Source organism: Plectrocnemia conspersa, unplaced genomic scaffold (genome assembly GCF_051122295.1).
Source record: "Plectrocnemia conspersa isolate PC_06_02 unplaced genomic scaffold, ASM5112229v1 ptg000014l, whole genome shotgun sequence".
NCBI lineage: Eukaryota > Metazoa > Arthropoda > Insecta > Trichoptera > Polycentropodidae > Plectrocnemia > Plectrocnemia conspersa.
In genome coordinates this window covers 23,767,858-23,780,429 of record NW_028277178.1, presented here as the reverse complement: position 1 = coordinate 23,780,429, position 12,572 = coordinate 23,767,858, and the positions used below count along the sequence as shown (strand labels likewise).

The 12,572-nt window shown below is 34.7% G+C and overlaps 1 protein-coding gene across 6 annotated transcripts in view; it reads right to left on the bottom strand.

Annotated features, from left to right (window-relative positions):
• Positions 1-306: 306 nt before the first annotated feature.
• The window catches only part of ec (ubiquitin specific peptidase echinus), a 91,867-nt gene continuing 79,601 nt past the window's right edge, over positions 307-12,572 (bottom strand). For all 6 annotated transcript variants that reach the window (XM_088204397.1, XM_088204398.1, XM_088204399.1 and 3 more), the window contains 3 exons: positions 10,153-10,455; positions 6,375-6,518; positions 307-5,897 (listed from right to left, as the gene is read on the bottom strand). In XM_088204397.1, coding sequence (XP_088060523.1) covers positions 624-5,897; positions 6,375-6,518; positions 10,153-10,455 — 5,721 coding nt within the window. In that variant the 3' untranslated portion in view covers positions 307-623. The remainder of the gene's footprint in view (positions 5,898-6,374; positions 6,519-10,152; positions 10,456-12,572) is intronic.

Here is a 12,572-nt window from a genome sequence, read left to right as displayed (position 1 = left end):
TGTAATCCATTTCCTAGTAACCTTACTTCATAACTGCTTAGTATGTTATTATCTACATTTGCCCTGACATTTAGGTCCCTTCTTGATGAATCATGAAATATTTAAAAAGCGACGATGCAGGAAGGTAAAAGGAAGAAAAAACTGCACATTTACTATAATGTAACCATTTAAGAAATTTTAAACAAAATAAATATTAAATAATCATCAATGATCAAATTTTTTCTACTCCTTGTCAATATTTGTTTAATAATATAAGAAGCAAAAAAAAGAATTGATTATGTAATAAGTAAAAGGCATTTATAATTATTTGGAAAGGTTTTCTTTATTTATTAAAGTAAAAAACATACATACATTAAGTACTTCATTTATACGATTCATATAAAATTTCATTTACAATATAAAAATATACACATCTCTTTTGCATTATATCATAATGAGATCATACTTTAATTATTTAACAATTACAATTATATCACATTTTTTTATTATATTTAACGTTAATAAAAAAACTATAAATAATGTCGGCGGTTTACATATAAACATGTAAAATAACAACTTACGCAGCGAAAAGGCTTTGTTTAATGTTAAATATTTGTACTCATTTCTTATAATAAGCCACGCAACTACGCTCGAGGTTTGAACCTCGACATGTAGAAGTCGCAATCTATGCAATAAATCGAAGGAGAATTTACAATCTTTTTCCTACATAAATTACATGGCGCTTTTCCTAATTGACTATTCATATTAATACTATTAACACTATTTACACTGTTATTTACATGGTTATTGTTTATGACGTATTGATTTAAATTACCGTTCGTCAAGTTCGGAGATCCGACTACCACCTGTTTGGGTATCGGGGATTCGCAGCCTCCCTTTGTGCCCGGTTCGAACGAAACGGATTTTTTCTGGGGTTGCTTCGACATCGCTGCAGTGTACGCAAGATGCGATGTAGGCACGCTTTGATACGGCGAACTGTTCTGCATTTCTCCATTGTATCCTTGTTGGTAGTTGTACTGTCTCGTGTCCGCTTGCATGTTGTATTGTGGATTGTTGGATGCTTGAGGAAGCTTTTGATATTGACCGTTCTGTGAAGATACGGATTGCGCATCGGTGTTGCAGTTTTGAGAAAGTCGCTGATACACTGACGAATTAGAATTCAAATGATTCATGTGAGAATCCACATTTACTTGGGGCACTCTCTGATATGGTGAATTATATTGAGTGTTGTTATTCGCTCCGACGTTATACGAAGGAGGGGATAAGTTTTGCTGATTACCGTTTTGGGCACTGTAAGTATTGATGGGGTTGTACGAAGACATCATAGGTGTCTGTTGGTTATTATATGATGGCGAACTAGCCATGAGCTGTTCATTTTTCAGTAAATTAGGTACATTATTAGAGTATTTTGAAATATTACTTCTATCAGTTTCATAACTGGAATTAACAGTATTAGAATCGTACGTTTGATGATACTGCGCAGTTGCAGTCGGTAAATGTTGATATGGTGAATTACTATTATTCTGATATGAATTTGAAGTAGGGTATTGAGATGGTTGTAAATTAGTTCCAGGATAGGAAGAAGATGGTTGTGAATTGTTATTGTTTTGGTAAGCTGGTTGTGTACGATTAACGGGAAAATACATAGAATTTTGCTTTTGTTGATAGTTCAATGGCGGCTGTGTGAGATTATTAGCCATCGAGTATGTGTTGATCGGTTGTTTTTGTAGATTTACGTTTTGCTGAGGAGCATATTGCGTGTTTTGATTATAAGACTGAGTATTTTGAATTGGATACTGTTGATTTTGATAGTTATTAGGGTATCCAGAATGAGTTTGATAGATTTGATTTGACGAAACTGGCGCGGCTTTAACTAAAGGACGTTGTGCATTAATAATATTGTTTATCTGAGATGATACAGGAGGAGATTGATAGATACCAGACTGTGAAGTATTTGTTTGTATATTATTAGCAGATATTTGATGATATGGAGAATTCATTGCAAGTCTAGCTTGTTGATTTAAAGAATTATCATTAGGCTTTATAAGATCGGAACCGGGTAAAGGTTGATAGGCACTCGGAATCTTAACATACTCTGGTTGAATGTTATTTTCCACCGATGCCAATGAATTATGAGATACGGTAGATACTGTAGATTTTTGACTTTCGATTGAATCTTGTCTTTTTAATGATGGTTTTTCTCCTTGAAGAGGCTGTAAAGTTGTATCTGACTTATTGAGATTCGACTTCAACACTCTTTCCAAAATTGGATTCGGAATATAGCTATCATCGTCCTGGTCTTCGGCGGTTGCCACTAAAATTACTTGATCGCAGAATGACACAGATTTTTTCTTCGCACGTAGAATATTATCGACCTTCGATTCGATTATGCTGTTTAGCGTATCAGTCGAACTGTGAACCAAATGTTGGCTTAGCTGACGAGTCACTGCCGCGTTCACCATTTCAACCTCACGCAATTCTTCTTCGATTTGTTGTTTGTCGATGGATGATTCTGAAATTCTTCTAGCTCCGTTGTAATTTTCTGAAATATACGTATTTAAAGTATCAACATTTGTAGAATAATTTGTATTGGTAGGTTTTAAATCTCCGATTCCGTTATATATCGGTGTCTTCGAATTTTGGTTCACTTCGTTACCGCCATGGCTCGGTTTACCATACTCGAACTTTGAAGCCAAATTTTTAACTAGATTGGAATTTTCAACCTCAGAACTTATGTTGTTTACTAGTTCTGTGAAAAGAGATTGATTTCTCTTTATGTTGTTGATTTGCTGTATGTTTAATCTAGATGCACCTTCGTTTATATTGGTCGACTTCTTCAATTTCAAAGCTGCTTGCTTGGCTTGAAGTTCTTTCAACCACGTTTCACCAGTTGATCTCGGGCTTTCTTCTGCGACCGTTTTCTTTGATACAGACTCAGACGCCAATATTTGTTGTCTTTTTTGTTGAAGCTGTGCCAATAAACCAGTCGGTGGTTCTTCAAATGCGTTATTATTTTGACCCATGTCAATTAGTTCAGATTTAATTTCATCTTGAACGCCATTTTCTAACGGAGGCGGCGGTGGTGGAAAGTCTTCGCTCGCTTGTCTCGAATGAAGTACGGAATTCGGAGGACTCGGATATGGCGGTAATTCAAGATTATTCATTCTTATTCCTATGCAATCGACTTCGTCAATTCCATCGTCTACCGGATGCGGTTTATTTTGTATAGTGTGCAATACTGGATACATGTTTATAGGATCTTGTTTGATAGGCGATTTTTCTTGATGCACGTCAGCCTTCGTGATAACAGTTTGAAAACCGTTCACCAGTGGTGTGTTGCAAGTGTCGTATACCATTCCTTGATTGAAACATTGATTGATGTCTTTCAATCTTTGATTATGATTGTAATTCTTATTCGCAACGTTATCATTATATGAAGGTAAGAACGGTAACGATTGCGGTTCATGATCAAAACTGCTTATGATGTTGTCCAAACTATGCTTCGTCTTATCCTGGTTATAGTTATAGTTCGAAGGGAAATAATTAACATTTTGTATCTCTGGCGGTAATGGATATTGCGGCCTACAATTGCTGGAAGCGGAGTCGATGTGATCGATTTCGTCACTTTGTTTAGGTCCACTCAGTTGTGAGGTAGTTCTTAACGGAGGAGGCGGTGGTACTTTAGCGATGGTTAATATCTTTCCGGCGCTGCCGTGGAAGCTTTTCCTCATCAATTTACTTCTTTCCAAGTTAGGGTTCGTACTTCCGTTCCCAGAATATTCTAGATGGCCTTCGGAAAGATATCCACTCATACCACTTAAATTTTTATCCATTCCTTTCAAACCTACTCCGCTGTCGTCTACAGAGCTGAGCGGTTTAATTTCGATAGATTTATTATTATCATCGGCATTACCTTCGGTTAAATCTGGCATAGAGCGATTTTTTCTTCGAATCAAGCCACCCATCAATAATTTTCTTCTGATTTTGTGTTGTTTCTTGCCAGGTTTACCGTCCTTATCTCCTTTTTTGTCTTCCTTTTCTTCTTTTGCTTTGTCTCTTTTTAATGTATCTTTAGCATTTGATAAGCTATCTGGAGCAATAGACATTTCTTTCAAAGCTTTACTTCTATCTTCGCTTCGAGATCTCTTCTCCTTGCCTTTATCTTCGTCTTTATTTTTAGATCTACCGAATATACTCCTACTTTCTCTACTAGGTCTGTCATAAATCATGTATTCTTCATCTTCGATTGCGTTGGACTGAGGTGATTTTTTCAGCGTTGACTTCTTTTTTGGCAAGGTGGCATATATTTCAATGTTTTTATTACTCGGAGATACTTTTTCTATGACTGGAACGGGCACTGGAGCAAGCATTTCTTTACTATTCTGCCTAGAATGACTTGATTTTTCTCTGGAATTTTGTCGCGAATGTCTTGCGCTCGAGTTGCTTCCCTCCCTGGTGTGCCTGATATCTGGATTGACGGAATCTTTCTCGCAAAACCCTTGCTCTTGCAATATTCTTCTGTGAAGACTTCTCGCTCTCATGATGCAAGTATTGTGCTTCATGCGAGCGAACGTCATCATGTGCGGGTTGTTATAAGGAGCGTCCATAGCCGCTCGCGCTTTAGAAGCTGCAGCGTTGCATAAAACTAAAGCAGTTTCTAAGTCGTTCGTGTCTTCTATTTGTCTAGATTTGTCCAACAATTGATCAGCTTCCATACACAATCTGCCACAATCGTCTTGAGATAACAAAGGTTTCCCGAAACCTTTTATATGCGGTTGATATTCAGGTATTTGAGCTAATTGCAAATTATGCTTCAATCCCTGCTGAAGCGGAAGACTGTCGGTAGACGATAGAGAATATGAATCGTATCCAGCGTCGTATCGACCACTGCTACCGCTGGATAATTCTCCTTTCCTCGTCGGACTGCTCGGTAAGCTTCCGTTCCTGTGCTGCATTTTACCCACCAAATACAAATACGGATTTTCCATCGTTGTGGATGATGAAGAAGACGTGCTGTTTCTATCGCCGCTCCAATTTCCCGAATCTCTTCTGCGAGGAACGTTCAAATGCTCCGGAATCACTATGACGTCGCCAGAATTAGAAGTCGATCCAGTACTCAGACTTCTGTGCAGTTGCATTTGTTGCTTTTTAGCGTTTTGAGCGTTCAAAACGTTTTCAACAGTTTTGCGGCTGATGTATTCGGGTTCGGTGTCTTTGCTGCCGTCGGTCATATCGATATCATCAACTGATTGCTTTCCATACAAATTATCTTGTATAACAGTGAGATTTTGATATTCGTTGTAGGGCCTGTGTACAGGCGGTCTGCTTTGAGTGAAGATGTGGTTGTCTGGATTCGGAGTGATAGCACGGCGAGTGTTTCCGTTGGCGGGTTTCTCTGGATTCGGTGTAACTGAGCGTCTCAAAGCGCTCTGAACTGGATTTGCTTGGACCAAATTAGGGTATGGAATGATAGTTTTGGGTGCATTTTCAGTATTGCACGGTGTTCCATTGGGAGTCGAGTATAGCAGTAATAATGGTTGATATCTTCCTTTGCGACACTTTTCGACGACCTGCTCCCACCTGGGACCTACTTCTTTCACCGTCGCGTCGTCGAAGTATATCCACAGTCGCAACTTGGTGTGAAAGAAGAACGTGGAATAATGTTTTCCATAGTAAGTGACGACTCCGACGAGATTATGCACGGTCTGTGTGGACCAGCATTGATCGACCACGCTGTGGAACAAGTCTTTCAACTGCAGCGTCGTACCGATGGTTCCGAAGACATCCATTATATGCTCCAGAGTGGGTCTCTCTGAGTCCCACACTACGCCGACGGAGACAATTTCGGGTTTGTTCATGAGGGATCGGCAGATTTGTGTTTTCGCTCCACACGCGCTCTGGAACGAGAAAATGAGAATCTTTAATTAAAGTGTAATTATATAATTCGCTATAATATTACATTATTTAAAAAAAATGCTATCAGTTAGTAAAATAAAACTTTTATTTCAGATTTTTTCAGGGGGGGGGGGGCAAAAGCAAACAAAAAAAAATTTCATTTCAGTAAAATTCATATTATGTACTTCATTATATGACATGCATTTTTCTGGCCAAATTCAAGGTGGACCTTGTTTAAAATCCACGTCAAAAGCAATAAAATTGTGCTGTGGCCGCCACAGTGGAAACGCTCGGTAATCTAGCGTTCATATTAATAGACTTTTTATAACAATATTAACAAATGAAGCATATCTAAGCAAATTTTGACCAATAAGAGAGCGCAAAAAACAATTATCTCTTCTCAGAAGTCAAAAATCCACGTCAAAAGCAATAAAATCGTGTAAAATGATAATAAGAGGTAAAAATGCTTTAAAACTTACAGGGCAATCACGCACGTCTCCCATTCCGCCAGCCCTCTTCAACAGATCTCCGAAGTTCTCCATAGATTGACCGTTCGTAGATAGACATCCTGAATTCTGTCGGGCTTGCGTAGTCAAAGCCGACGCCGATACATAATGCACCATCTGGAAAGGAAAAGCTTAAAGTTAGAAGCGATACAGATTACTCAATCGTTTAACGCCGACGTAATGTGAATATTGTCAAGGTAAATAACTCTTACTGCGCTATAGGACGCATTATGATCGCAATAAAACCAAACTTGTTAATTGAACCCGTTGCTTTTCGTGGAGATTTGGGCGAAATGATAAAGTGGATATCGAGTGTGCCGTCCGCAGCCTTAAAAGGTTATAAAATTGAGGCGCCGTCTGGTCGCTAATGCCGCGTGGGTCTTTTCGTACAGTGCGGTGGGATGTTATTCCTTATTTTGTATTAATCTACTTCTCTGCATGGTGTGGGTGTGGGTCAAGTTTTGGCTCGAGTGTCTTGTCTTGTCGCAATCGGAAACGTTCTAATTGATGAGGTGCGACCAACGCAGTAACCCAGCAGGGGGCATTTCACGCAAGACTGGTCGTTTTTCATATTTTCACCTCGCTGAAGTGAAACCGTTTTTACGACTATTATAGTGGCGTTGAAAAAGTTTGTGGGTTGAAGATGGACATAAAAGATGCGGAAGTTCATCGAAGGCTATCGCAGCAACGCCATAATATGTACTTGTTTGGCGTACATAAAAATATACGTAAATAAATTTACATTCCTAAAAATGGTATTCGATTTTAATTAAGATATAAAAAATACACAGCAATAAATAATTTTGACTAACGCGATAGCTCAATTTTACTTTGCATTATATTAACTAAGAGACGTTACTTTAACTTCATACATATAATATATCTTTATTAAAAAATAACTCACTTTCAGTACTATCTACTAGTATATTTTTGGCCTCTTTACCTTTTTCCAGGGCTATGGAGTTTTTAAAATTTTATCTACTCCGATTTTAATAATTTAATAAGATTATTTCCTGCCAGCATATAATTAATATCAATAAAAATAATATGATCCTTTTTTAAAATATAAAAAAGTAAAGGGATTTAAAATACGCATTAAGCAAAAAAAGATCACGTCTACCAAATTCACCATTATTGACATTAAAAAGTAAGGACGAAAAATATATTTCTAATGTACCAAAAAAAAATCTACCTAAAATAAAATATTTATTTAAAATAAAACGATATATTAAAATAAATAATAATAACAAATTTAATAATTATACTCGCAAGGGAAATGTTTATTTTATTGGTTTTATTTTGCCAGGATAACTATCTTTAATAATAATAAGTCTAATTTTTTTCTGAATTTTATCTTTAAAAAAATGTTTTTAGTAAGTTAGCGTTTATGGAAGCTCTTAAATCGGATTTTATTATTTTAAGCGCGGAAAATAAACGTTCTTCAGGGCACTGAAAATTATAAAAATACGCGGAGTCGGTTGATTTTTTACGACTCTGACTCTGGCTCTGACTCCGACTCCTCCTCCTCCTAAAATACCATGACTCCGTGATTCCGACTCCGACTTTGCTATTATTTTCTTTAGATTTTTTTAACGGAGCTACAAATTTTTATTTTTTTTATTAATCGCTATTTTGAAACAAGATGGCGGAGCAAGTTAAATAACGAGCTCAGTCGAGATATTTACAAGATCTATTATTAGAATAAATTTCATGATCATATATTTATAACTACTAAAGAATCAGACTGATTAACAAATAGCTGAGATTTTTAGAAGATTTATTTTTTAGAACAAGTTGTATGTCAATAATAATTTAATTACGACAGTTTTTAAAATCCCACATAAATATCAAAGAAAATTTTTTTTTATGTAATTGTAATTTTAATTTAATTTTGCATTATTCGGGCAATATTTAATTTTGAAATTCAAAAATAAATGCTTAAATAATTACTTGTCGTTTAGCAACCATTTACTCAAGAAATAATTACATAAACAAAGATAAAATAATATTTATTCTGCGAATACATAATTTTCATTTAAAAGTAAAATTTACATCAAAAAACTCACTGCCTGAGCAATTCAAAAAACTAATTTTAGAAAATAACCATTTATGAAAAAAATGTTATAGACCAATCAACCCTCTACTTTTCATTTAGAGAAAATAATAGTTTATTAGAAAATAATCCTAAATTTCGCATTATTAGCAATATATTTTAGAGATATAGACTTTTTTTTTTTTTTTTTGAAAAACGCTGAAAAAAAATATATTTAAAAATAACTAGATTTGTAGCCATGAGTACATTTTTTCTTTTTTCTTAATGAACCCCACGTATGTACATAAATATGTTACACTTAAAGAGCAAAATTTCGTTAAGTATACAATGCCTAGACAAAGTATGCACTAGCTGTGAGTTTTAATTATATTATAATTGTAATGCACAAACAATTAGTTTTATGGAACAAAGAATTTATTTAAATGTTAAAACTCTTTTTCAATATATAAATAATAAATATTTGTATTTAACAATAATAAATTAAGATACACAAAATAAACATATAAAACATCATTATTTGACTACAATATTGTGAAATCTAATTTTTCACAAGAAGAAATAGAAATATTAAAAATAATATACCTTAATCTAAATAAATGATAATTATAATGTCATCATATTTAAATTAGATAAGGAATTATTACTGAAATATTTAATAACTAGAAATAAAAACAAGTAAAAAACACTAGAAAATGAATTCTGTATAAAGATGTTAATATATGCTAGTTATGTGTTACAAATATACAATGACTAGACAAAGTATGCACGAACTATGAGTTTTAGTAAAAATCTTACAATGATATATTTAATGTATACTTTTACTAGATAATGTATGCTCTAACTAATGAATGTGTGAACTCTCCGACGTGAGCTAGTTATATCATCAACGAACAAGATTTGACAGATGAGCGTGTTTAACAACCATCCAAATCGTGAGTGACTAATCGTCGATCCAATAAAAAAACAGCGTTAGTCAGAACCGCGAGCACCCCATGAATAACTCTCTGCAACGAATCTACTTAAAAGGAGGCTTATATAAATTAGCAAGAAGATTTACCTTGCATAAATGGTTTAAAATACCTGATATAAATTATTTAATTTTGAATACTTTGACAAGCACCGAACAGCGAGAGCATACAATAACTAGTTAGATTGCTCATAAATTCTGTGTGTAATGTTACTGAAGTGATTTGATAGTGTATACATTGGCTAGTAAGTGTATACATGTTCGAAATACATATTTTACCTGTAACATATATATGTATATATAAAAACCAACTAAAAATATCAAAAATAGAAAATATAAAAAACATATTATATAACTTTTTTTTCAAATGTTTCTGACCCTGTTTCTGAAGAATCTAAACCAAATTTGTGATAAAAATCGAGTTACAAATCATGACTAGTACGTGACCCAGTATCTCTAGTTTAATGACGCATCAAAATTATAGTAATTAAATAAGACTTGCTATTATATAACTAAATTTGAAAAATATATCAAAGTGTTAAAAAGATTTTTCACATAGTATTTTATTGTTACAAAATATTATATTTAGTTCTGTACTTTTTAAGAGTCAATAAAAAATCTCTTCCATCGAATATCCAATCATAAGGCAATCATTTAAGAGCACGCGTTGAACCTTGTTTATGTCCGCTGACTTTTGAAAGTGAGATGATAATCTTAGAATGTCGACATACCTGGGTGAAAGGAAGAGGCTCAGAGGTGGCTCCGCATGCGCTGCACAGTCCTTGTTCCACGAGGGCCATGGCGAACTTTCGATGGGGCAGGCAGTGTGGGGCCCTGCACATGTCGTCAGGTCTCGCAGGCAGTGCCGCATGCGCGTGCAAGCGCAGCAGGATGTTCTCGAAGCACTCAGCAGCATCCGCCATGCAACCGAGCCGAAAACGGCGCTGGCCGCAGAACGGAGCTGCCAAAGCCCTGCGTACTTCATCAGCGGGCAAAGCTCGCTCTCGGCTGAACTGCAGTTGTGAAAACAGCTCCTGAAACAACGAGAGATCGGTTAAAACCATTTATAAATGTTTACTTAAATAACTAAATTCCTTACACAGTAAGGTTTCACTTATATACAATAAAAAAAATGCGTGAAAATGACAGCTGGCAAGCACGCGCGAAAAGTTGCAGAATAACGTGTTCGACGTTTAGTAATGTACGATTGCAACATTACGATGTTGACATTTGTGACTATAATGTTATACACTCACAAACACACATAAACCACAATTGTTATAATTGTAATTATTTTACATAATTTCAATAATAGATGTACCTAAAACGTTTCGGAAAAGTGTATTGCGTAAAATTGTTAGGCGCATGACCTAATCGCTAAGCTTTAACGAGAACAGTATGACTGATGCGTGAAAGTTGTATCTATTTGATAATTTCATAGATATGGCGTTAAAATATTAAATTATATGTTTATCTTTACATAACTACATACAACTCATGTACAGAAATTAAGACAAACGTTCGAATTTTTTCTAGCGGCGGAACATAACCAATTTTTCTGATAGTTTTGTATTAACTTTACTAAAGCTTTCTATAAATATAGTGTATTTTTAATTTTAGATTTCTTAAAATTCGCAATAAACTATTATAAAATACAATTTGTTTATTATTGAATAAATTTGAGTCTTACGAATTATCTAAAATTTATTTGTCTATTATATATGTATTTGCATCAATATTAAATGTGTTATTGCATAGTTAAAAATAGTAAGTAATATTTCAAAAAGACCATAATATAATATATGAATAAATTGTTTAATGGGTATTATGAAACTCATGGAATATGTGACACGCATTTAAATTTTTTTAAATACAAAAAACATTAACTAAAAACGTGCTTGTTGTTTTCTGAACGCTTCGTTTGACCCAAATGACACAATTTCTGAAAAATATATGATGGTATGGGTATTCATACTGTATCATTTGATTGATTGAATATCGAAATTACTAATATTAATTAATAAATAATTTAGTAAGGAATTTAAAATAGTGTAAATTGGGTTGCAGTCGTACGAAATTTGGGTTATCATACAATCGGTGTCAATCCAAAGCACCACGAAGCACACGTGTTCAATTATAAGCATTTTTCCATCCTAGAATACACCAACAGGTTTTATTTATTACGAAAGACAACCTGTCCGTCGCTTTAGAGATTAAACGCGTATAAATTACTTCCACTTTGGGTGTTCGTCTTCGTTCTATGACGCTTCTCCTCAGTGGTCATATCACGAGAATATAATGTCGGAGAACCGTTATATAAGTCGGCTACAAAACCCGAGACAGCCTCCGGCTCGAGAAAACGAGACGAGACCATGGGCCGAGAGTCAGCGGGAAAGGAACAGTTTCTCGTGAAAGTATCGTGAATATTATTTGCTTTAAGTATTTTTTCATCTCGTGGCACACATTCTCGAATATTTTCGTTATGTGGGTTACCGAATTATCGGAGTCGATTCGAATTATATTATGTTATAGATCAGAGAGTTATGCGGCGTTACGCACTCTCTAACGAGCCTAACGCAAGCGATGAAATGGCGTAATGATCATAAGTGCGTAAAAACTGAAATTGTCGACTTTTATAGTATTATAGAAAATTAATCTATGGTTCAATTTTTTCGATGGCGTGATGGCTGCCGCAGTACCATTATGATATTTTACACAATGAGTGTTTGAACTCGAATTTTCCCACGAAAACGTGGAAGCACACAATGTGATGAGAATAGTAGGAGATAGAGACAAATTTGATTTATCTTTCTAGCGGCTTGAAAAATAGTCTGGTTAATTGGTGCAGTTATGTGTGGCGCATTTTTAACGAGCGAGTGTTGCGGATGCACAATAAATATTAATAAATTACTTATAATCTAATAACAATATAGCTTAACCACAGTTTATTTTATTATTATATTATTTAACATACATAAAATCTATGTTTATTATATAGATGTAGTGCCAAAAGTGTGTTTGGTAAGCATTATTATTTTTTGTAAATATTCCATGATAGCATGATAGGCCCAATGCACAACACTACTAAGTAAGAAGTGAGACACTAAATGTAAGTCAATACCATATATTTTTAAATGAATTATTAACTAAT